The sequence below is a fragment of the Lynx rufus genome, unplaced genomic scaffold (genome assembly GCF_022079265.1).
Source record: "Lynx rufus isolate CCGP_SWC_20201006 ecotype Redwood Valley unplaced genomic scaffold, mLynRuf1.p SCAF_2, whole genome shotgun sequence".
In the NCBI taxonomy this organism is placed as follows: domain Eukaryota; kingdom Metazoa; phylum Chordata; class Mammalia; order Carnivora; family Felidae; genus Lynx; species Lynx rufus.
In genome coordinates this window covers 88,876,814-88,903,606 of record NW_025814834.1, presented here as the reverse complement: position 1 = coordinate 88,903,606, position 26,793 = coordinate 88,876,814, and the positions used below count along the sequence as shown (strand labels likewise).

General features: G+C 35.3%; 1 protein-coding gene across 1 annotated transcript in view; it reads right to left on the bottom strand.

Moving 5' to 3' along the window:
- LRP1B (LDL receptor related protein 1B) overlaps window positions 1-26,793 on the bottom strand; it is a 1,918,909-nt gene that overhangs the window by 1,556,757 nt on the left and 335,359 nt on the right. Inside the window, exon 2 of the mRNA XM_047084146.1 lies at window positions 5,915-6,037. Coding sequence (XP_046940102.1) covers window positions 5,915-6,037 — 123 coding nt within the window. The remainder of the gene's footprint in view (window positions 1-5,914; window positions 6,038-26,793) is intronic.

The window sequence follows — 26,793 nt, the reverse complement described above, 5'->3', positions numbered from 1 at the left end:
GTGTGTAATATACCTAATTATTAAAAACTGTTAACAACTTAACGTGAATGAGTGCATGTGGTAAATTAATCCTATTCCTAGTCACACCCTTAAAGAATAAAACTGATTTTCTGTAAAAGCGAGAGAGGGGGCAGTAAAGATGTTCTATCAAAAGCCCCGCAGGATAAGGCGCTTGCTCACTCAGAGCTCTGAGCATCTGAAAAGCAGGGTGACGTGTGCAGTGAAGAGTCTTACTATGCAACAAACATTATTTTAAGCACTTTACTGTGGGGCAGGTACTATCATGTCCATTGTTCAGATGAGGTGATAAAAGCCTAGAAAGGTTAAGTCAGCTGCCAGAGAGCAAAGATATTCAGAGAGGAACTGGCTTTACAGCCAAGCAGCTGGGATTCAGAAGTCCTGATCATGCACTGTGCCTTCCTCTTCCCCTTCCCGTGCAGTGGACGGAGAGAAGGAAGGGGGTGAAAGGACACAGTGGCACATGCTGCCTGGTGCCTCCGCCTACCCAATAGCTGTGCTCCCCTTTTCCTTTAATAGCAGAGCCACTAATTCTATTTTGGAGAGCAATGGGCCCCATTGAAAATACTCGTTGCCCCATACCTCATATGTTCACTTCTGGCCAAGGACATCTAAGCAAAAATCCACTGAGTTTGTTTTTTGTTAAACAGAGAGACTCAACTAGCACTTGCCTTTTCCCTTTCCCTTTTCCCTTCTGACTGCCTGAAATGAAATTATCTACTGGCAGAGTTCAAGCAGTCATGGGTTGCCTGTAAGACTGACATCTCCATGCTAAGGATGGCAGAGCAGAAAGTGGAGCTATCATATCAATCCTAAGTGGTCCACTTTTGCAACTTTTTTATATGGGAACAACAAACCCCTATCTGGTTAAGTTATTGTTTCTGTTTCATTGTAAATGCAATCTTAACCAATAAGGTGATTATGCAAAAGTAGAAGAAAGAACCCATCATTTGTAGATGGCACTATATTGCCCGAGTCTGGCTCCATATGGTAGTGGGTACACACTGAGCTCTGTGCCACATACTTCTATGGGGAGGGGGTATCCTGTCCCCTGTGGCAGCAGTACCTGGCACAGAACCACTACCACAGTGGAAAGTGGATATGGTTCAGTTCTGACACTGCAACAGGGGGTGGCAAACTACAGCCCGCTGGCCAAATCCCACCCGAGTCCTGTGTTGTATAAACTGTGAGATGAGAAAGTTTTTTGGTTTTGTTTGCCATTTTAAATAAAGTGTTTTGCAAAGAAACAAACGAAAAACAGAGAAGAACATGCAGTTTTAATCACATGGGACACAAAACCTAAAATATTTACCATCTAGTCCTTTACAGAAAAAGTTTGCATCAAGATAGAGTCAATGTACCAATTATCACAACTGTCAAGGTTGCAAATCTTACCGTCCTCTAAGGACTTTTTTTTTTAATGTTTATTTTTGAGAGAGCACAAGCCAGGGAGGGACAGAGACAGGGGACAGAGGATCTGAAGTGGGCTTTTGCTGACAGCAACCAGGCCCACATGGGGCTTGATCTATGAATTGTGAGATCATGACCTAAGCCGAAGTTGGTTGCTTAACGAACTGAGTCACCAAGGTACCCCATGGCCATTTTTATTCTCCTTTGTTGGACAGTGAGTCATTACATCCAAAGCATGATATGTAATTGAAGGACACAGTAAATGATTTTCTGAAGAACGACAGTGTAGGGCAATAGGGAAGGAAAAGAAGCAGCAGAACTAATACCTTCCTGACTTAAAAAGGAAGGATCAAGTTTTAAGTACATTAACATCAGATTGGCAGAAAACATCATACATCAGCTGAAGCTAATTGTTGGAAGGAAGTATCATTAAGCACTCAACAGAAAATCCTAGAAGGAATTAAATTTTGAATACCTCAGAATAAAAGTGCCTTTCAAGAAGACTTCCCTGCCACAGGTGGTGCTAAGCTTTCATTCCACAAATGAACATTACCACCATTCACTTAAATCCTCCTAACACATGACGCCAGACTAACTGGATTGAAAGCACTGAGTTGAAAGATGGTGATTTTCCTGATTTTCTATTCTCATTGCCTCATAGGACCTAAAGATGATTAGCCATTTAGACACTTGAAAAATTACTTCAAATAATGTAGAGAAATAAGGAGTTTCATTTTTAATCAAAGGCTAAAGAATCATTTCTGACATTCAACGTAAGGGTATAAATTATTAAATTTCTCCAATTTCATATTTAAGAAAACTCATCTCAACATGCAATCAGCTTAGTGGTAAATCAACCTCACACAAAAGTTTATGGGGGAGTTCTTTGCTTTTTTTTCACTGAAGTCTTGACTCTCACCTCATGGATACTAGAGAATGTCCCTAGAACCTGGGCCTAAACACACACAGAAGAGGAATATATATGCATGTTAACCTCTCAGATCCCCAAATATATAAATTTCATGCAAGTTCAAAATTTCTTGTTTTTCTGTATGTGCATTTATGTTCAAAGCATTTCAATCATTGGCATTTCACAAGTAATTCCTGTCTTTTTTTCCCCCCCGAAAATACTCATTTTTTATCCCTATAGAATCGTGTCCTTGCAGAGATTTCCCACTATCATTATAAATTTGGTGCTATATTTCTCTTCTTATCATTTTAAAGGCTAAGTGGATTTAGGAAAAATAAGTGTATAGCATCAGCTGTTTTCATCTAATATTTTGTAGATACAACACACTTTGTCTTCAAATCAAAGATGGTAACACACTTTTGTCCATACAGTGAGCACAAAATTACCCTTCCTAAAAATCAGTCTTCAAGGTTTTCGATTTCTGGTATTTATCTTTCACATTGAATGGATGCATCCATATAATTATAAAATTATGCAATTATTTTATGTAGATTAGTGATGACTGCATATGAATGCCATAAAACAACACATTACAAAGCACTATGATTAGGGAAAATGTAATTGTGAACATCTGGATTGAGAAATTTAAATTTGAAAAAGTCTCATATTTTTCATAAAGCTTTTTCCCTTGCTTGTCCATATTTCAATGGGTACTGACTGAATCCATTTATCTGGACTAGGCTAATTTAATGTAGATCCAAAAATGTTTTCCAGATCGAGTGCCCAGGTAGAAAAATAGCCATTTCTCTGTTTTTGTTATGTAACTACAATAATAGTTTTAGCATCTCCTTTAAGGATATTCAGCAATTTTGATGTTAAAAGATAGAGTAAGAATGGCCAAAGTGAAGAAACATTTTTAAACAGAATTCATCAAATTTTATTGGAGAAGAAAATAACTATACTGCCAAGAATATCTTGAGCAGGTATGAAATTGCATGTTAAAAATATTGTAAGAAAGCAGACAGTCTATCTCTATTTCTAATTAACCATATGTAATTTCTAACTTACAGCCTCAGGCCTCAAGCCCCTAATCTCTGTGAATGAAGGACCTACCTTTTCCTAAGCCCCAGGTGCTGTCTACTTTATGGGCAGGGTGGGCATTCAAATATTTAACAACACTGTGGTAGATACACAAACTATTCACAGCAAATGCCCAATCATTCGCAGTGGATGCTGGCTGGCAAACTCAGGTCGAGTCCATTGGTATGGCCTTAATGGGTATCAGCCATGTTCCTAGAAGTGTGGACTGGGCATGGGAGGGGGAGAAGAATATTTGCCATCCATCCACTTTGACATTCACTGCAAGGTCTCTTTACTCTCTGGACTTTAGTTGTGACCACACAGATCCTTGCTACTTCTCTATACCACAAAGCTTCTCCAGTATGAATCTCCTATCGAATTCCCTCTTTAGCACAAAAAGAACATCATTATTCTCTATTCTTCACCAGCATAAAGAAAACTCTTCCCTTATAGGTTCTCCTTCCATTTCTTCTCAGTTGCTTTTGCATTGTGCCTGGTACACAGTTCCATGGAAATTTCCCCTCAACTTGGCCTTCCTGCATACACATTTCAAAGAGCTATCTCGCATCTCTGTCATTTTTCCCATCAGCAATTTTGCAGAATAAACAAGGCAGAAACAAAAGATTCCAGTACCAAAACTCAAAACTCTAACTTTTTTATTTTGATTGTGCCATGGCAACCATCCCTTGCAGCTAGGAAGGAGACTACTCCTAGATGGTACTTATATAGGGGAGGGTCCCACTACTTATATATTTCATGGCCAATGCATTTATTTATTATGGTTGTCTTTTCTCATTACTATGCTATCTGTGCCTATAAGCATAATATTGAGATTTTTTTCTTCTTTTTCATTTTATTATAACAACTTCATTATAACATAATTCACATACCATACAATTCACCCATTTTAATATGTGCAAGTCAATGATTTTAAATATATTAACAGTGTTGTGCAACCATGACTGTGATCTAACTTGAGAATAGTTTCACCTTTGGAAGAGATCCCATACTCATTAGCAATCATTCTTCATTGCCTTCAACGCCACCTGGACTTGAGAAACTACTTTCTGTTTCTATGAATTTGCCTATTTGAGATCTTCCATGTGAATGAAATCATAAAATACCTGGCCTTTTGTGACTCGCTTCTCTTCTTAAGCATAATGTGTTAAAGGTTTATCCATGTGGCATGTATAAGTATGCCATTACTTTTTTATTGCCAAATAATATTCTTTTGTATGGCTTTACTACATTTATTTATCCATTAGAGTTTTTTCCCATTAACCTACTTTTTTTGTTTGTTTTATCATGCCTTGAAACTTTTCTATGCTATAGAGTGTCTAGTAAAGGTTTTCTGAATTAAACTGGTGAAAATTACAAATGTAGTAGTAAACAACTACAACCTCTTCCTATAGAAGCAGTGATCTGTTCAAAGAACAATTAATGCAAATATTCAAGAACCCATATGCTGAGAAACTTTAAAAACACTAGCAAACATAAAGAAAATGAATAAGCATTGCCTCTGCTTTCTAATGGCAATATTGTCATCAAAACTTATATTGGCACTGCCTGCAAGACTTGTAAACAAGTAAATAAAAATGGAAAATGGAACCAATAATTGTTATCTCTTACAATATCAAGCACTAAGGATGATGGATTTTTTTTTCTCACTTCAACCCAACAGCATTACGTAGTTGCTTTGAGAATACTGATAAGCTGGCACACCTGGTTGTCAGGGGACAGGGGGTGCACAAACTAGAAGTGCTAGAAATATCAATAGCAAAATTAGAGGAGTATTCATATACTATATGATAGTCAGTATTAAAAAAAAAGTATAGCAGATTTAGCTGTGGTCCTATTATTTACAATTTTGCTGTAGGGGCATTTTTCATGCATGCAAAGCCCTCAGTGGACTCCCAAGTTAGATACAGTGGTACTATTACAACTGAGATCCATGTGTATGAAGAGCTTCTGAATCTAATATTATAAAGGTAAAGATACTCACTGTAGGGATGAATAAAAATCATTTCAGTCTTTCTGTTTCAAAAGAAAGCATGTTCAATAATTTGTGTAGTGCCCCAAAATATTAACAGAGATAATATGGAAGCTCAACTTGGTTACTTTACCATTCTTTCTCTAGTTCTTCTGTCTCAAAATGAGTGAAATATATTATGGGAGAGGGTCTTATTCCCTTTTAGTGCTATGTTTTAAATGTTTTTTCCTCTCAAGTTATATTTTTTCTAGTAATAACACAATCACATTGAAATAATTAACCTTGCATTTTCTTCCCTTCAAAAATTAATGCACAGTACGAAACTGCATTTTATGCTCTCATTCACATAGTCATTTTAAAGAAAACACAAAGAAGAGGTTTCAAGTTTCTTAGGCTATTTGGGGGGAAAAAAGAATAAACTAGAACAGCAGTCATCCGTGAAAACAACTGACATTTAGTTTCACATGTAAGGTAAAGCTGAATGGCATGAGAACCTTTCTACTCACAGGTATCTAAAGATTCGTCTGAATCATCAGGGCAGTCAGGGTCCCCATCACACAGCCAGCTCTGGGAGACACAAGTCACATGATCGTGGCAAAGAAATTCACCAGGATCACACAACTGCTGATCTGAAAATGAAAATGTTTCGAAATAAAATATGAATGATCTGAACGTGAACACGAGAGCAGTACAAAGATGAAATGTGGAAAGCAATACATAAAAGGTACATGAGTGTGATCCACATTTTCTCTTCAGGAGCAAAACTAAACCAAGTATTTGTCTTAATTTTGGCCACTTGTCTCAAGCACACATTTTTGATAGAAGTGACTATGTTGTGGTCTCACACATTCTGTTCTGAAAATAGTTAAGAATTCTGTTTGTGTTTATGACTAGAGGTTTGGTCATATTGGACAAGACATATGGCTATCACAGTCAGTGGGTTTTATAGAAGATATTGATCCAAACCAGAAGTCTTGAGTACAGAAATTTTAGTTTCCTCCTCTGCTCTAAGAGAAAGAAAAATCAGTAATAAAAATTAAATACTGTACTTAAACTCCATCTTTGAGAATTCAGTTCCTAATCATCCATCCTGATACTGGGGATTCATGTCAGTTGAATACCCAATATCATAATATTTCTTTTCTTTTCTTTTTTTTTTTCTTTTTCTTCTCTTTCCTTTTTTGCTACAACTTCCCATATGATAGCTTCTGCTACCGGACCGCAAACTTCTGTAAAGCTTTGCTCTAATTTGGGTTTCTACAATTGGTTGTATCCAAAAATTACATTATTTTCCTTCCGTGGCTTCAGAATATTTAGGATCTGTAGTCTTTCTTCAAGTCCTAGTAAATTTATTATATGTCTTGCTTTGTTTTTGTTTCTGTTTTGTTTTTTTTTTTTTGCAATATACTTACTTACACACTGTGAATCCACTCAATACAATATTTACTTTTTTACATATTTTAAATGTCTGAAATAGGAATGTTTCTTACAATCGATAATCTCTGAATGTGAAAGAGTGTTAGGAACATCTTAACTATTTGATATCACTTATACTTTTGTTTATGTATATACAGGAATGATTCAAAATTTTAAAAATCTATCAATAAGTAGGTCTTTCAATATGTTATCAAATAAAAATTCTAAATGATATGAAAGCATTAGACCATAACTTCACTGACATTTTTTCCCCTAGTAATATACAAAATGATGGTGCATTTTCCACACAATGGTTGGATAAAATATGGTATATCTTTCCTTTCTCTCCCTCCCAACCCCCACATAATTTTCAATAAATATACATTACAAACACACACAAACATACACACATCTTTAACCAATGGATGTGGTACATAATTAAATTTTTCCTGTTCTCATACTATAGATATTTCCTGAAAGTCCCTATTGTTTTATCTTACCATATTATATTTTTCAACAAATCTACCGTCAATATCACACTTATTACCACTGTTATCATAACTTGTTTTTTAAGATTAACTTAATTGAGGATACTCTGTATTTAGCTCGAACTGTTGCTACAAAAATGTAGAAGTCACGATCTTTGGCTTTGAGGATCCAGCAGACTACTTGTGCCAACAGTTCCCGGAGGAAAAAAGTACTTAGTGTATACAAAAAGTTGCCAAATAAATGATATAGAAAATGACTGCTAAAAGAGACCACACATAGAGATGGAGACAAAAGCAAAGAACCGTTTGAAGATGTACTTTAAATAAAAATGGGTAGGACTTAGATAGAGAGTAAATATAAGATATTCCAGACAAGGAGTAGAGTAAAAATATGTCCAAGGCACTAATCACTTTTTCTTTAAAAACAAAAAAAAAAATATTTATGTATTTATTTATTTATTTACATCCAAGTTAGTTAGCATGGTTAGCAACAAGTGGCTTCCTTAATGCCCCTTACCCATTTAGCCCATCCCCTCACCCCCAACCCCTCCAGCAACCCTCAGTTTGTTTTCTGTATTTAAGAGCCTCACATGTTTTGTTCCCCTCTCTGTTTTTATACTACTTTTCCTTCCCTTCCCTTATGTTCATCTGTTTTGTATCTTAAACTCCACCTATGAGTGAAGTCATATATATGATATTTGTCTTTCTCTGACTAATTTTGCTTAGCCTAATACCCTCTAGTTCCATCCATGTGGTTGCAAATGGGAAGGTTTCATTCTTTTTGATTGTAAGGCACTAATTATTAAAATCCATTTGAAACAAAAACAATTGCTAAAATTGGAATGATATTCAGGTTATAAAACTGTTGTTGTTTTTTTTTTTTTCCCCACCTTATGTATAAGTACGTTCCAAAGCTAGAGGAGGAGAATATATGTTTTGCTTTAGACTACCACATAACTTTTATATAGGAAAAGAGCATGGGATAAAATTCACATTGTTTTTGCTTATAGAAAAAGAGACCACATAATTTGTCATCAAACTGGGAGAGTTCTGAAGATTAAGGAAGGCTTATTAAGAATTATACTGGGAAACAGGTATAAACCAAATTTCTTCCAGAAAAATCAGAATGGATGTTCTTTGTACCTATAGCTACTCTGCATTTGATTTATGATCTTGAGATGCTAGACTGTTTCCCACTTTCTTTCCTCCCAAACTATAACAAATTGCTATGAGAATAAGGGAAAAGAGATGGTGCCTTGCTAAATGCCATTGTATAATTCCTGACTCAGTAAATAATCAATAAGTACTTATTGAAAGTATAAAGAAACAAAAAAGAGCCATAAAGAACTATTTAGGGTGTTGGAAATAGTATCTCAAAACATAGGTCAGAGTCAGTAATGAAGGACTTTGATTATCATAGGAAATGTTTTGTAGATAATTTGAAGTCATACAAAAGTACTTAAGAAAGGCTATTTATGATAATATATGCGACAAAGTCATCTGTCAGGACACTCTTGCAATTGTCTAGAGAAAAGCTCCAGATGATTGGACTAAAGTATTGGGAACTAAAATGGAGACTCTGTTCCAAGTGATGTAAGAATTAATAACTGGTGACCAAATGGTTGAAAGGCTCAAATATATCTCCAAGTGAATAGCCTCAAAAATTAACTGGATGGCATCTCAAAACCAAAATAAAACATATGGATATGAACAAAAAAAGTAATTTACACATGACCCTGTTCATGCAGGCAGTGGGATAATAATAATAGGTGTAACAGAGGGAATAATAAGTATTTTATAGTGTTTTTTTTTACCTCAAAAGCACTTCCATTCTCCCCTCCCCCAATCTTAATTTTTTCATTCATTTACTTAGTCAACAATCACTAATGAGTTTCTACTATGCTCTAGGCACTGAAGATAACTTTTTTTTTTAAGTAGAAATCCTTGGCATCATGAAGCTTATATTAATAGTGGCAGGATAGAAACAAAAACAAAATAAATGAGTTATGTGTATAATATATAAGAAGATAAAACTTTATGGAGAAAAATAAAACAGAGAAGGGGACTAAGAATTGGAGGCTGGGGATATGGATGTACAATTTTAAATAAGGTGGTCAGAGAATACATCGCAGACAATGACATTTGAAATGAAGGGGAGGGTGACATCCATTTGAATAAAAGGTAATGTAGTAAGAGTCATATACTATGGACCTGAGGCAGGAGGGTGTCCAGTAAAATTTAAGGAATACTGAGGAAGTCAGAATAGCTGGAGAAAAAGAGAGAGTAGAAAGAGTTGGGACAAGGAATCAGTATATACAGGGTTGAGGAGGACACAGGAAAGCTTGATTTTTATTAAAAGTCAAGACGACAAACCGTTGGAAGGTTCTGAATAAAGAGATGATATAACTTACTGTTTTAAAGTATAATTCTGACTACTGTGTTGAGAAAAAACTTCAGTGAAGTGAAGGTGGAAACAAGGGGATCAATTAGGATGTTATTGCAATAATGTATATGAGAAGGGATGGTTGGTGGATAAATATATCGGTGAAATAGAGTTTCAAGACAGTGTTTGATGAGGAAACTGAAGTCAAATATCCTGCTCGCCATCTCATTAAATGTCAGAATCTTAAGTTCAGATCTTTGACCCTAAATGTAGAACTTCTCAACAGCTTTTGAATATAATGAGTATGAGATGCTTGTGGGAGATTCAAGAATAAATATGCATCAGGCAGAGATGCATTTTAAGTCTGAAATTTAGGAGAATAATCAAAACTGGAAACATGGAACAGAACTGGAGCTGTAAAGGAAACAGCAAAAAAACTGTAGGAATAGATGTAGATGAAATTTAAGTGAGGTGGGGGGAAACGGGTAGAGGCAAAGAAATAGGAGTAGGTCAGGCAAGGGGACAGAGGGGACAGAAAGTTTATCCAGAGATACAAAAGGAGGAAGGCAAAGGAAAAGGAGTTTCACTAAAACCATGTGAAATTTCAAGAATTGTAATGAGGAACGGGGTCTGTGACAACACTCAATACGATGAGTTCTGAAAAGATGGAGCAAATGTGTAGGCTGAGGAAAAGATGCCACTGAAGGAAGAGAGACTGGAGCCCAAGGATGTGGAAGTGGAACAGTTTCCCAAGGAGAACTCATGTGCCTGGAATAAGAACCTAAACACTAGTAGGAGCACCTGCCCAGAGGAAGAAAGGAGAGAGAAATGAAATAGACATGAAATACATAAGTAATTACCTGGTAGGAAGCTGCTTTCTTGCTGGTTGTGTTTTCTCAAAGAACTGAAAAGCAATATTATTTTTTTACAATTTGCAAAGGATGGAACTGGAAAAAGTGGTAAAGATTTAGGATAACTGCTGAGGGAGTTGGAGCAGGACTCAACTAGGAATTTGTGAAAGGATTTCTTTCTAACAGCGATGAGGATCCAGCTAAGGCTGAAAAGTGTGCAGTTGACAATTATCATGTTTTGTTCATTTTGTGTTGTATTAATGTCCAAACGTTCACCTACATTGAACACAGATACAGAATAATCCCTTGGGGAAAATCTCAGAAGAAAATCCCTTGGGAAAATATGCAAACCACCCTCAATACATATTCACATGTATAGATATGTACCCAAATCCATCCTAATTCAAAATAGATACATATTAGGAGTAAGACAGACTTACGGGGATTTACCTAATGAGCCTGTGTTATCAGCTTCTAAGCAAGATCCAACCTTGAAAGACAACTTGTACTGTTGCAATTTTGAGGACAGGTTTATATTATCTCTCTAAGAAGTAGCAGTTAAGAATAGCTTTCTACAACTCACCTATTTATTTTTCAACCAGATATTCCATTTCAAGGTTGGTTTTTAAAAGCACTGATTATATGATCCAAATGAATGAATGTTCACTACTTCAAGGTGATTATTTTAAAAGATATCCACCGGATTGAGTTCCTTGAATCAGAAGCTAAATATGTTCTGTGTATATATGTATTTTCCACTTATCCTATTTAATGCTTCATGCCACACTTCTGAGATATTCAAACTAATCTTATTTTAAATATCTTCATATTGTATGAAAGGTACTGTTATACACTGTAATTAAAACAAGAAGCTTATGAGAATGTGTAGGCAGTTTCACTTACATCCCTAAGGAAGAAGATCAAAGCTAGGACCATGTCTATCTCTTTATAATAATAGTCTCTTGCAATAAAAAGACATGAAAAGATTAGGACAACCATAGCCTATAGACTTTTACTAAGTTTGGATTCACCCTAGATTAGTATGATAATCTTGCTACATTTATATGAAAGCATATAATTGCTCATTTTAATAAAAATTAAGAGTAACATTTTTGGAAGTTGCATGTAGATGGTCTTAAACAAAAGATTTTAGATACATGAGTTGCCACAGACTTATCTAATTTGTATTTCCTCATTTTAATGTCACAATGAACTATTTTTTATCTTTTAGAAAGACAGGAAGTATCACAGTCAAATACTAAAACTAATATCCCCCAATAGGCATCTATTGAAAAAATTATGTAGACTCCAGCTCCTTGAGTTTTTCACCGTGATTAATTTATAATAATGTGATGCCATTTCCCTTAGATGTCGACTTGCTATTTAAATACTAATGAGAATGTTAGTTTACAAAAAAAAAAAAAGATAATTGCCTACTAAATGCACAATAGGACATTATGGGGACATTTAAAGGAAGGATAGGGGCGCCTGGGTGGCTCAGTCGGTTAAATGTCTGACTTCGGCTCAGGTCATGATCTCACAGCTCATGGGTTCCAGGCCTGCTTTGGGCTCTGTGCTGACAGCTCAGAGCCTGAAGCCTGTTTTGGATTCTGTGTCTCCCTCTCTCTGCCCCTCCCCTGCTTATGCTCTGTCTCTGTCTCAAAAATGAATAAACATTAAAAACATTTTAAAGGAAGTATAAATGATGAACTCTGGTAACTGCATATTAAAGGTAAAAGGAAGGGTAGCACCCATTCAACAGCTAAATTCCTGAGGAATGCAATATTGATCCTAGCTAAGTTAAAGAATTGCTACAACCTCCTGCACTAGCTAAGCATTAGGGAAGGTCTGTGACTTAGATTTTCAGAAGTTAGTTAACATCATAAATATTTATTTAGTATATCTACTAAATCTAGTATATCTATATATCATCACTGACAGTCATATAATGGTTAATAATATACCATCTATAATTGCTAAAAGAGAAATATAGCTACATTTCCTTTCTTCCCACATAAGAAGTAATGATTCCATTACCAGAATAGAATTCTTGTAGAGATCTACAGAAATTCTTACTGTATTACAGATATTACTAGTATTACTAACTCAACTTCAAATTTTGATTAAGCTCATGTAAAATTAAAAGAGTGGTGTTAGTTATCGAGTTATTAGGAAGTACCCTAAATCTTTTGCCTTTATATTTACCCCTTCTCCAGAAAAATGTGCATATATAGATGAAGAAAAATCCTTTAGAATTCCATACGAATTGTTTTTTCATAATATGGCAAAAGTATTTCTTCTTCAATGCTTTCTTCTACTATCCGTTCTTGGTCCAACAAACACTTTTAGTTCTCTATGCTCTTCTATTCACTTTCCCTAAATATATACTTTTATGTGTCTTTACTGTTTTATTGCTTTGCTTGGAATGCCCTTTCCCGTACAATGAAATTCTAGTCTCTCCTCTAAAGTCAATGACATTTTACCTCCTTTAATCAAAACTTCCCCACGAAACTTTTTTCTTCCTCCATCACCAGTTCTATAACACTCCATCCAAAAAGCTCCTATTGTATTTTACCGTATGTATTGTAGCTACTGGTAATGAGCTCCTGGGGGGCTGAAGGTTCTGTCTTAAGACTTTATATTTGCCCCAACAAGGTGACTTTAATGGAAAAATCTCACATTTTCTGAAAACAATTATTCTTTCTTTCTTTCTTTCTTTCTTTCTGTCTGTCTGTCTTTCTTTCTTTGTTTCTTTTTTTTTTTTTTGATAAAGGGTGGGGGATAAAAAACAAAGCAATACTGTGTTTTATATTTTATTATCAAAATGATAAATAGCTTTATTTAGTTAATCACCAAAATTAAAACGAAGTTATCCCCTCGTTAAAATAAAATAACCTGAATACTAAAGTTTATACCATATGAAATTAAAGCATCCATGAAAACTAAAAATCAAACTTGAGAGAGATTCAGTGTTATCCTCCAGAGTCTCTTAAAGACTATACTGAAAATTACACTTTTACAATACCTGGTTATGCAATGCTAACTTAGCCAAATATATTATGATAGTGGTATTTTTTAAGATAATTCTTTTAAAAATACCATCTTTGTAAGTGTAAGATAAAATGTAACTCATCATTTTAAGTCTATGTTTAATAGAAATAGGAAAATATATTTGGATTATATTAAGAAGGTTTGTGTGAAGAAAGGTCGGTCAAAAATGGTCAAACCTGGCAGTTTAATTTTACCAAGTACTTAGTTTTCCTCCACAAAAAGCCTGGTTGATTAAAAATAAACCATATTATACACTATAAGACTATATAATTCATAGTATTATTTGTCTTTCTTAAATCCATCTTAACAATCTGCCCAAGCTTAAATTAGAGGGACAGTTAGTAATGAAGAGTGCTAAAATCAAACAAGAGACCAGACTTGAAAATTCCCTGAACAAACTACTTTAGTCATACAAGCAAAGCTTAATTTAGCTTATTTGCGAGGCAAGACAAAGGAGACTAATTTGACCTGGGTCACTTCTTGCTTATGCCTCTGAAAATTTAAGCAAAACTTAAATTGTTCCCCAAAATGGATATGAAGTAACTGCTAACCAATTACCTTACATTTAAGAAAATCATAATATTGTAAACAATCACTGTGAAGAATAGTCCTTGCCTCCATACTATATAAGCTGCTTTATAACAATATAGCTCTAAGCCTCATTCCACATGGAATACAACTCTCAGTTTGCAAACTATCTTTTTGGTGTAGGCACAATAAACTTTTACTAACCGCCACTTCAGTAATTCATTGGTTTTTACTTCTTTTTTCTTTCCTGAACTTTTTACAAGAGTACCCACCTTTCAATAATAACATGAATTTTAGTTAATAATTCCCATTGTCCTGCTGAGTCATTATTGAAAATTTAGACACTTAATTACTCTAAGTACAGACATATGTGCACATACACTCATACAGTATGTACATATATTATGGTATTTTAAAATGAGCATACAACTCCACCTAGAACTCTGTTATCCCTGAAGCGAAGACTGATTAAGACAGACAAACCAAATGTTTGAATAAGAGTCCTTTGGCAGGCTGAATAATGGCACCCCAAAAATGTTCATATCCTAACTCCCACACCTGAGAATGTCACCTTACATAGTAAACAGGACTGGGCAGATGTGATTAAGCTAAGGATCATGAGGTAGGGAGACTAGCCTCGATTATCCATGTGAGCCCAATGCAATCTTTAGAGTTTTTATAAAAGGGAAGTCAGAGAGGAGAGAAGATGCGAAAACAGAAACACAAGTTGGAACGATCTGATGTCCCACACCAAGCAATGTGGGACAGCCTCTAGAAGCTGAAAAAGGCAAGGAAACAGATTTCCATCCAGAGACTGCATAAAGACTCAGTCCTAAGGACAGGATTTAGGCTTCTGACCGCCATGACTGCAAGATAAGAAAAACTGTGTTGCTTTAACCCACTGAGTTTGCAATAATTTGTTACAATAGCAATAGGAAACTAATACTAGAACCATTACATCTCACAGCCCAAACATCACTTTTTTTCAAGTCTGATTAGCCAAGCTGTCAGGTACTTTACCATTACTTTAAGGCCATTTTCTCCTAAGTTGCGTTCTGTTCATTTCAACGCTACCTGCTTAAGTAAAATGCCTCTCCTCCTTGATGTCAAATGACAGGACTAAGGCCAACAATAATAACTAGAAACACATGACAAGACTTTATGAAAAATACAGTATAAATGCTCAAGTAAATGCCATCTCTGGGAAATATATGAATTAGGAAGAGTGTGTGTGTGTGTGTGTGTGTGTGTGCGCGCGCATGCATGTTTTTATTCTCATGAGATGAGAAAATGCCAAAATGTGATATATTTGTATTATGAGAAAATTGTAACTGAATTGTATATTTTTATGTTTTCTGCTGGCTACCAAATTTGCAATCACCCTATGCCTTATTAAACGCCAAGTGGATTTGGTGCTGCAAATGGCAATTTGTATTTACAAAACACCTTATGTAAAACCAGGACAAAGTTGGAAATTTAAAGAAGTACATTATCTTCAGAAGAAGCTTTGCTCATTTATCATTTCTATCATAATGAGCAAATGAAAAGTATCTCTGTAAACATTTCAAATCCAATTTGACATTTAATTTTCAGAAAGTTGGTTTTGTTTTGTTTTTTTGTTTTGTTTTGTTGTTCCCTTGATCATTTAAATATTCTTAGCCTCCCTGTTGTTGTTGTTGTTGTTGTTGTTTTGTTTTGTTCTGTTTTTCCTCAGGAAGTGATATGGAAAATTGTAACACACTCAGTGTAGAACTGCTTTTTTTATCAAGAAAAAAACAAAAAAGTACCAAAGTAAAAACACTGTCTTTTATTTAGCAAGAGACAAAGGTTGTATTTTTCAGTGGAATAAAACTGATACATTCAACATGGTCGACTCCACTTTTTATTATCATTGGACTAAAGCTTTGCAGTTCAGTGTTCTTTTCTGAAATTTCAGTAGAAATGTTCTATTTCCTTTTTACCTGCCCTTTCTCAAAAGCCCTGTGAAATGAATCTGCAGAGTTATTTCATATACTACATTGTTAAGGAAAGGGAAAATTTTGACAGGTCTCCTTCGTAAATGTAAAAGAAAAAGCCTAAATTATTGACATTTCCTTGCAAGTTCTATTCTCTAAATCCTGTGTGATCCTCTTCCAATCTCCCAGGGGGTACCAAAATTCACATCTTTTTTCTCATCTCTAGGCTTAGTGAGATATGAAGCAGATGGTTAGGCTTTGGCTCTTTCGGGGATGATGCAATATCTCCTATCTGTTATGCTGTGTTTTAACCATTAAGGGCTCTTCAAAGACTAAAATTTCACTTATCTCAAGTTCCAACTTTGATTTTAAAATATATTTCTCAACGATAATTTCTTGTTTCCTATTTTAAAAGACTTTAAACTTACTCATTTAATTAGTACTCATTTATGGTGAACCAAAATAGGAATATAATGATGAAGACAACAGGATTTCTACCCATAAGTTGCTGAGAGGGAGGCAAATGTAGAAATATTTACAGTAATGTGAAATAAGTGTTAATATAGGTGTGGAGGGTATTGGAAAAGCATTGCAAACGGAGGAACTTGTGCTGTGGACAGCTGAGAGTTGTGTTGTAGACAGCTGCAGCAGAGATGCAGAGAAGGCAGGCAGGAAACCTTTTTTGTGACCTACACAACAGCTACTTTTACCACTTTTGAAAAACCCCATATCCCACTGTAGAGGCAGGGAAAACCATTTGCTTACTTTCCCTGTCTCCCTTGTGGCGAGGGCATGGACACGTGTCCTAGAGTTCATCAGTGACAACCAAGGTTGAGAGTCTGCTAAGACTTTCCCAGGAAACAATTTTCTTTCTATTAAAAAGAAAAAAAAAAAAGACTTGAGAGGAGGAGAGGAAGAGCTTTCTGCATTGCTTTAGGTTGTCAGCATTTGAAATCTGAAGCAGCCACAGCCATAATCAGAGCATGAGGATAAATAAGCCTGAGGACAAAGGCTAACACAGTGAGGATGACAATAGCAGAAAGACATTCATCACTAGGTTTTAGAAGATAGTGTTGGACTACCCTGAGGTGCCTTTGCACTCCATCCCATGGATCTGTACACATTTTGTCATGTTATGCAACAAATATCATTATTACTTGGCCATGGCATGTTGCATAATTTCACTACCAACCAGAAGAAACTGATACAGGTATCAGGGAAGTTCCCCCCAAAAAAGGTATGTTAAAGTCATTTTAATATAAAAAAGTGAGATTGCCAAGCTCACTAGGTGGGAGAATAACATTCCAAACAAAAGGAAGATCATACAGGGAACACACGGTATATTACTGGAACACCAAGTGATTCCTATGGCTGAAGTTTAGTTTATGTGTCAAAGATAGCCTGGAAAATAGGTTGAATATTCACATTGTTTGACTTGAGTGCAGTCAATATTTTAATATGTTCTTCATTCAGTAAGCCTTCTTACTTTTTGCTATTTTTTTAAAATAATTTTAATGTTTATTCATTTTTGAGAGACAGAGAGAGGCAAAGCACGAGCAGTGGAGGAGCAGAGAGAGAGGGAAACACAGAATCTGAAAGCAGGCTTCAGGCTCTGAGCTGTCAGCACAGAGCCCGACGCAGGGCTCAAACCCACAGACTATGAGATCATGACCTGAACCAAAGTTGGATGCTTAAATGACTGAGCCAGGCACCCTTGACTTTTTGTTATTTTAAGTTGATACATTTTTTAAAAGACTTTCTTGTGGGGAAGATAATAATACTATAAATGGCAATAGTCATTGAATGTACACTATCTTCCACATACTAAAATAAACAATCTATCTATTTTATTTAATACTCACAAAAACTTGTTATTTATGTTCAACGAATCAGATACGAGACTGTTTAGAAAGTTGAAAGACTTTCTTAATATTACCCAACTAGGAAGCAGAACACAAATACTCATCTGACTGACACAAAGCTGCTGTCATTACCACTAAAGGAGTTTTTTTCTCAGTTTGGAGATTACTGGCATTTTGAGAGCAACAATTTTTGCACTGTGAGTATATTTAGCATCACTGACTTCTAGAGATTAAATGCCAGCAGTGCCTTCAGTCATTGCAACAGCCCCAAACATTCCACACATACATGTGCAGGCACTACAGATGTTGCACTAAAAATCTACCTGGAAGTCATATAAACCATTGGTATTAACCCTCTTTTTAAATGTTGTGACTTTGCACCAAATTTGCACTTCCAAAATAGGCCTCAGTGCTTCCTTATTCTCAAACCTTACCCAAGTTCTGGCTGATACCTAAAATTCGGTGTGTTTGAGTCTCAGATCTATAAAGGCAGCAACTGTCCCTAGAAAGAATGAATCTTTGTTTATAATTTATTTACAGCTTTGTGAATAAAAAATAAAAAAGAAGGCATTTGTGGAGATAGAGACAATCATGAAGGTGTACCACAGATGAAAAGACTGAATATTAAGAACACAAAAGGTTGGATATTGTCAAGAATTTCCTTCTTTAGTATTCTCCACAATCAAAAGCATGGAATAAATGAACTTTCCAGCTCCTTGTATTTTATCTCCATCATCAAACAAATACTTAAAATGTATGAAAGTCCTCTAGGGGGGAAATTAAAATATGGTGAGATAGTGGTTTTCATAGAATGGTTACCCTTTTGTAGATATATGTCTAAACCCCAAACTATCAAATGAGAAGAGCATCTTTATTAGTTAATGTGGTAGAGGACAGAGGTCCCAGCTAGGCGGGCTTATGTTATTTGGATAATTGTGAAATATGAATGAAAGTTCAATGGGTTTCCTAAACATAACTATAAGTAACAGAGATAATTAAGTACTTCTCTCCAGAAGACACATGTCATGAGAATTTAAATGAATCCTTGTGAAAGTAATTATCACTCTATCAAAAGGAAAGGTCTAATGTAACATTTTAATGTTAATAGGAAATTAGAAAAGGTAGCCATGGGGGCCAAAAGGAATATAAATCAAGCCTCATAATGTTTTCAGGAAGAGATATAAATGCATACATGTTCTCACATTATGCCAATGATTTTACATTTTTCCCCCAAATTAAGAAATTACTGACAAACAATATAATTTAACAAAACATGTATTAAATCATATTACCTGACTCTGTATTAGACTGTTATTATTTTCTATCATTCAAATTTTGGTGATATTATAATTACACAAGTTATATTTAAGTAAAACAAAACAAAATGGAAGATAATAACGGGACAAAAATCAAATATTCTGAAGTTCACCACTCATAGACAATAACTGCAACTACTTTTAAAAATGTTTCTGTTGGTTTTTCTATACATATAAATTGTTGGATTTTTTTAAATATTCAAAATATTGTTCTTTTTGGTTTTACTCAAAAATACTTCGTGATAGGGCACCTGGGTGGCTCAGTCGGTTAAGCATCCAACTCTTTATTTCTGCTAAGGTCATGATCTCAAGGTTCATGAATTGGAGCCCCACATCAGGGATTCTGCTTGGGATTCTGTCTCCCTCTATCTCTGCCCCTCCCCTGCTTGCACTGCCCTCCAAATATAGTGTCAAAGTAAGCCCCAACCTTACTTTTTTCCCCACACCCTAAACTATACTTCTTATTGTTTTTGAATGTCAGTACAAGAGATTGTATCATTGTGATATTTCTATTTCTTTTGACCTCAAACATATTCTGCATATTTTCTGACCATTTTCAAAAGCTTGTTAATTTTAAGAGACCCCATGATAATAGAACTTGGAAAAATTCCATGAAGCATGGACATCCTGGTGCTTGCCCGTTTTTCAGGAAGTATGAGTTTTAAGTGAGTTGTGGCCTCATTCTTAAGCTGTACTCTTAAGATGCAGCATCCTTCCCAGAAAGACAGCTCCAGATTTGCCATGAGGAAGAATGAACTACCTATGCAATCCTGTGGTTTAAAGTTCCTTTGTTGAATAACCATTTTGCAGAAGTGATCAGCCAGTTTGCTGTTTGGTTGACCAGTTTTAATGTTTATTTATTTTTGAGAGAGACAGAGACAGAATGCAAGTGGGTTAGGGGCAGAGAGAGAGGGAGACACAGAATCCGAAGCAGGTTCCAGTCTCCGAGCCATCAGCACCAGAGCCCGACGCGAGGCTCAAACTCACAGACCATGAGATCATGACCTGAGCCGAAGTCAGATGCTTAACCAACTGAGCCACCCAGGCGCCCCTGATGCATTGCAAAGGAAAAGTTCCTGAAGGAAAGTAAAAGTGCTATTCCAGTGTACACATAAATGATAAAAAAGAAAAACAGCCTTAATGCTGATACGGAGAAGGTTTTAGTGGACTGGAGAGAAGATCAAACCAGCTCCAACATTCCATTAAGTCCAAGCCTAAACCAGAGAAAAGCCCAAAGGCTGAGAGAGGTGAGGACGCTGCAGAAGCAAAATCTAAAGCCAGCCAAGGTTGGTTCATGAGGTTTGAGGAAAAAAGACATCTCCAAAATATTAAAGTAAAAGGTGAAGCAAGTGTTGAAGTAGAAGCTGCAGCAAGTTATCCAGAAGATCTGGCTAAGATCATTAATTAATAATGAAGGTGGCTACACTAACTAACAGATATTTTATGTAGACAAAACAGTCCTTTTTGGAAGAAGATGTCATGTATGATTTTTGTGGCTAGAAAGGAGAAGTCAATGACTGGCTTCAAACCTTCAAAAGATAAGGTGACTGTCTTGTTAGGGGCTAATGTAGCTGATGCCTTGAAGTTCAAGTCTGCTCATTTACATTCCAAAAATCCATGGGCCCTTGAAAATTACGCTAAATCTATGTTGTCTGTGTTCTACAAATGGAACAACAAAGCCTGAGTAACAACACATGTGCTTACTATATGGTTTACTGAATAGTTTAAGCCACGGTTGAGACCTACTCAGAAAAAAAAAATTCCTTTCAAAACATTACTGCTCATTTGACAACGTACCTGGTGGTCACCCAAAAGCTCTGTGGAGATGTACAATGAGATTAATGTTTCATGCTTGCTAACACAACATCCATTCTCCAGCCCATGGATCAAGGAGTAATTTTGGCTTTCAAGTCTTATTATTTAAGAAATACATTTCATAAAGCTATAGCTGCTATAGAAAGTAATTTTTCTGCTAGGTCGGGGCAAAGTCAATCAAAATCCTTCTGGAAAGCATTCACCATTCTAGATGACATTAATAACATTTTTGATTTGTAGAAAGAGATCAATATATTAATATTAGCAGGAGTTTGGAAGAAGTTGATTCCAATCCTCCTGGATGACTTTGAAAGGTTCAAGACTTCACTGTAGGAATTAACTACAGATGTGGTGGAAATAGCAAGAGAACTAGAATTAGAAGTGGAGTCTGAAGATGTGACTGAATTGCTGCAATTTTATAACATTGTAATGGATGAGGATATTCTTCTTAAGAATGAGCAAAGATATATGTATATATATATAGATATAGATATACAGATATATAGATATATAGATATCTTTTGAGATAATACATACCTTTTGAGATAATATATATCTTTTGAGAGACTATTAGCAGATTATTGGGAAGATAAAAGTGTAGGCAAACATGAGGAAAACAAACAAATTTTAAGGACTCTGGTCTTTTACTGATGTTAACTATGAATAAGTCCTGACAACTATACAATTAAAGTTGATATATTCCACTAGATTAAATAACTTTTCTGAAGTACTTAAATGTTTAAGCTACTTTAAAATATATTAAAAAATGAATTAAACTTAAGAACAAATTAACATTTGGACAACGAAGACTTAAAATATATATACAAGAACCTGCCATCTCATATTTGTTAAATTTTTAGCTTCCCCAACTATGTTCTATATTCAAAGAAGACTAAATGGATTCCAATTATTACAATTTTAAAGTAGGTATATTAACAAAATATCTCATCATGTTTTTAATTATCTACCTGTTAATTACTATTCATTATATACATTCATGCTCTTGTTTCCAAAGGGTATTTGTGGTTTCTTTGATATGAATTCTGAACACAATTTTGTAAATATCATTATATGTCTTAGACATTCTTTAATGAATAGATTAATTAATCATGGTAAAAGAATTATTAAAAAAATTTACTGAGGAAAAACACAGAAAAGAGAGTAACACACTTATCAATATTTAAATGGTAGCAGGATTGTAATTCAGCTTACAAATTTACAAATTTAAAAAACTGAATAAAGGAATTTTCAGTTCCTTCATGGGCAGCTAGAATATACTAAATATTATAGACAATATACAAAAGGATGCTACCAACAGTGGCAGCAAAATATTGCACTGAATGTCAGCAAAATAGACTGAAAGTCAAAAATCTGAACCATACTTTTCCATTGACTAGTTTCTTGTTTTGTACTACCTACATACTTCAAATGTCATTAAGCACACTCATATAGTGATATGCCCCTTAGCTCTGCACTCATTTATCATGATGTTGGATATATCAACACAATGATTGGAAGCCAAACATACACTACAGTGGTTACAAATAACTATCCTTAGAAGTGACTGTGAATCACACATAAATTATCTCACTAAACACAAATTAAATATACTGTGCACTCGATTCACTGAAATCAGACTCCAAAAATGCTTAGTCACCCCAACACCTGACTCATTCTCATCTCTTTTCTCACCTTTCTCAGTAGTAAGTACCACCATTAACCCATTGCTCAAACTTTATTTTCACAGTTTTAACTACATATATCTACTTGGTTTGGTACTGGGGAGACAGACCAAGAAGTGTATTCTTAGAAGTTGAAATTTCACCTGCATTCTATTATTATTTCTAGCCCGGGACATAGGGCTGTTTCTAAACCTCTGCTTCTCAGTCAACTCACACATCAGATGAATCATTGAATTATGGTAATTTTATTTTCTATTTCCTACATGGCACTAGAGTATCATCTCTTCTTCCATTTTGATTGGAATTTCAGTCCAAGCTATGAGTATCTCTTGCCTCTTTCTGCATTAAGCTTTGTTTTTCTCCAATTCGTTTTCCAGGTGTGATCCACTTTTAGAATACATCTAATAATTTTAAATCATTGCTTACATTCTTCAAAAACTTACACTTACCATAAAATTTATGATTTCAGTAAACACAGTGTATATGTATAGGTATATATATATATATATATATATATATATATATATATAGGCTCTCCAGGATTGAACCTTTGTTCACCATTCACCTCCTCCCCCTGCAAACTCTGGGATCCAGCCCAAACTGATTTATTTTTGGTCTTTCACTACATGTATTTCCTTGCCTCAGTTTCTTGACTGATTCTGTACCGTCTGCTTGCACCACTTTTCTCTCCTCACCCATTTCTTATATCAGATCTACCTTATGTTTCAATTTAAAAGTCAGATCTTTCAGGACAGCTGACTACTGTGCTTTGCAATGACTCTCTGTATTTCTACTCTGACGATATTAATTTGTTTCCTTTCATACCTTGTTCAGTTCTCCTTCTCCCTAGACTATAAGGCTAAGTGAAGGCAGGAGCTCTGTCTTATTCATCATTCCTTGCCAAATTTATATAAACTCAGTAAGTAGTTATTGGAATAAAGAAACTGAAATAATGAAAAATATTTGGAATCAGACATACTGGGAAATTTTTATGGCTTCAGTAAAGTTATTTACATTTCCCATAAATCAGTTCTCTCATGTATAAAACAGGAATAAGAGTATACATTTCAGGGTTGCATTGTGAAAATTATATAAAATTATATAGTAATCATTAACACAGTATGTGGCATACACACTGGCAGCACTCAAAAAATGAAAGATATTATTATTATTTACTGTAAAAAAATCGGATTTATATCTGCATTCCTTTAAAGTGTTTTAACTTTGCTTAGCTGAAAACAGTATCCATGATTTCATTTGTCAAAACACTGTACAAGGAATCCTAAGTCTTCTCGTTTTTCCCCTGGTTCAAGGACTCTCTGCCCTGGTAATATTTGGCCAACAGTCACTTGATGGGACTGGCACAATGACTAGTGGTAAAGTCTCATTCTATGCTTACACTAATTCTTTTCTCTGTTCTCATATGCTCTTCTGTTCTTGACCAGGATTTTCTTGTCCACATTACTTTTACAGGGAATAACAACCTCTGTTGAGAGTGCTGTTAGAATGACTATCGCTAAAATTAAAAAACAAATCCTTTTTCTCTGGTTTATTTCTCTTCCTTAAGAACTAATCCATTTTCACAATTATAGTTTTCTTTCAAATCAAATTCTGACAGCTGAAATTGCCATAAAAATGGTTGCCTTTGGTGGGCAATAATTATTTGCGTGCACACACACACACACACACAATTTGTTAAGTGAACAAATGACTTATATAAAAGGAGTGAACAGGCAAATGAAAGCAGTAGCATGTAAATAGATATAAGTGGATGGCAATATAGTCTTTCACAAAAATACCAATTTTCTTTCATCCAAATGGTCTTTCTGGAACTTGAAAAGGTTGTGCTGTTTGGTTAAATTGGAATTACTGTGTTGACTATTTTGACAATGCAATCAAACAGTCCAATCATTCTGTGACCACTAGACTCCCTGGTAGAATCACAGTCATAGAGACATTCAAATGCCATAAAACAAGAATCCTCATGCAATTTTCAAAAAACATACTGGATCTAAATAATAGTAAAGATATACTATATTTCAGCTACCAAGACTTGTTTTCTTCTTTTCCCTCCATGAAATCAAATAAAATGTATATAGTTAAGACTGTGGAAACAAACTTGCAATCATTCATTCAAATTAAAAGTTTTTTTTCTATTTTTATTATGAAAATGAATTAAGCCAGGCATTTAAAAACAGTGCTTTTTGGGGCACCTGGGTAGCTCAGTCAGTTGAGTGTCTGACCAGCTCAGGTCATGATCTCACAGCTCCTGAGTTTGAGCCCCACATTGAGCTCGCTTGTGTCAGCACAGCACGGAGCCCACTTCAGATCCTCTGTCCCCCTCTCTCTCTGCTCCTCCCCTGCTCATGCTCTCTCTCTCTTAAAAATAAATAAATATTTAAAAAATTACCTTTAATTTCACAACTCTAGGAAAAAATGCTGAGTGTTTTTTTTACATCATCTCGATATTCTCCCACAAATTTTATATACGTAATTTTACTACAAATATTATTTTGAATTTCAATCATGTCTTTAAATATGGGCAAAAATTCTCTCCCTAAAAAGAAAACAGAATGTCTTGAAGAAAAAGTAAGATGCACATACTAAAATACTTAATTAATAAGGTTTCTTGATTATTATTATTCTTTATGCTGTTCCAGTTAAATCAAATAAGGTAGCTCCACTAAGTCAATTAAATGATAATAATTTAATATATATGTAATTTCTTCCTCTGTATTTAGTCTTGCACCATTTTTTTTTTTTTTTAACATTTTACAATGTTTTATTTTTTTTTATTTTTTTTTTTTTTTATGAAGTTTATTGACAAATTGGTTTCCATACAACACCCAGTGCTCATCCCAAAAGGTGCCCTCCTCACTACCCATCACCCACCCGCCCCTCCCTCCCACCCCCCATCAACCCTCAGTTTGTTCTCAGTTTTTAACAGTCTCTTATGCTTTGGCTCTCTCCCACTCTAACGTCTTTTTTTTTTTTTCTCCCTTCCCCTCCCCCATGGGTTCCTGTTGAGTTTCTCAGGATCCACATAAGAGTGAAACCATATGGTATCTGTCTTTCTCTGTATGGCTTATTTCACTTAGCATCACACTCTCCAGTTCCATCCACGTTGCTACAAAAGGCCATATTTCATTTTTTCTCATTGCCACGTAGTATTCCATTGTGTATATAAACCACAATTTCTTTATCCATTCATCAGTTGATGGACATTTAGGCTCTTTCCATAATTTGGCTATTGTTGAGAGTGCTGCTATGAACATTGGGGTACAAGTGCCCCTATGCATCAGTACTCCTGTATCCCTTGGGTAGATTCCTAGCAGTGCTATTGCTGGGTCATAGGGTAGGTCTATTTTTAATTTTCTGAGGAACCTCCACACTGTTTTCCAGAGCGGCTGCACCAATTTGCATTCCCACCAACAGTGCAAGAGGGTTCCCGTTTCTCCACATCCTCTCCAGCATCTATAGTCTCCTGATTTGTTCATTTTGGCCACTCTGACTGGCGTGAGGTGATACCTGAGTGTGGTTTTGATTTGTATTTCCCTGATAAGGAGCGACGCTGAACATCTTTTCATGTGCCTGTTGGCCATCTGGATGTCTTCTTTAGAGAAGTGTCTATTCATGTTTTCTGCCCATTTCTTCACTGGGTTATTTGTTTTTCGGGTGTGGAGTTTGGTGAGCTCTTTATAGATTTTAGATACTAGCCCTTTGTCCGATATGTCATTTGCAAATATCTTTTCCCATTCCGTTGGTTGTCTTTTAGTTTTGTTGGTTGTTTCCTTTGCTGTGCAGAAGCTTTTTATCTTCATAAGGTCCCAGTAATTCACTTTTGCTTTTAATTCCCTTGCCTTTGGGGATGTGTCGAGTAAGAGATTGCTACGGCTGAGGTCAGAGAGGTCTTTTCCTGCTTTCTCCTCTAAGGTTCTGATGGTTTCCTGTCTCACATTTAGGTCCTTTATCCATTTTGAGTTTATTTTTGTAAATGGTGTGAGAAAGTGGTCTAGTTTCAACCTTCTGCATGTTGCT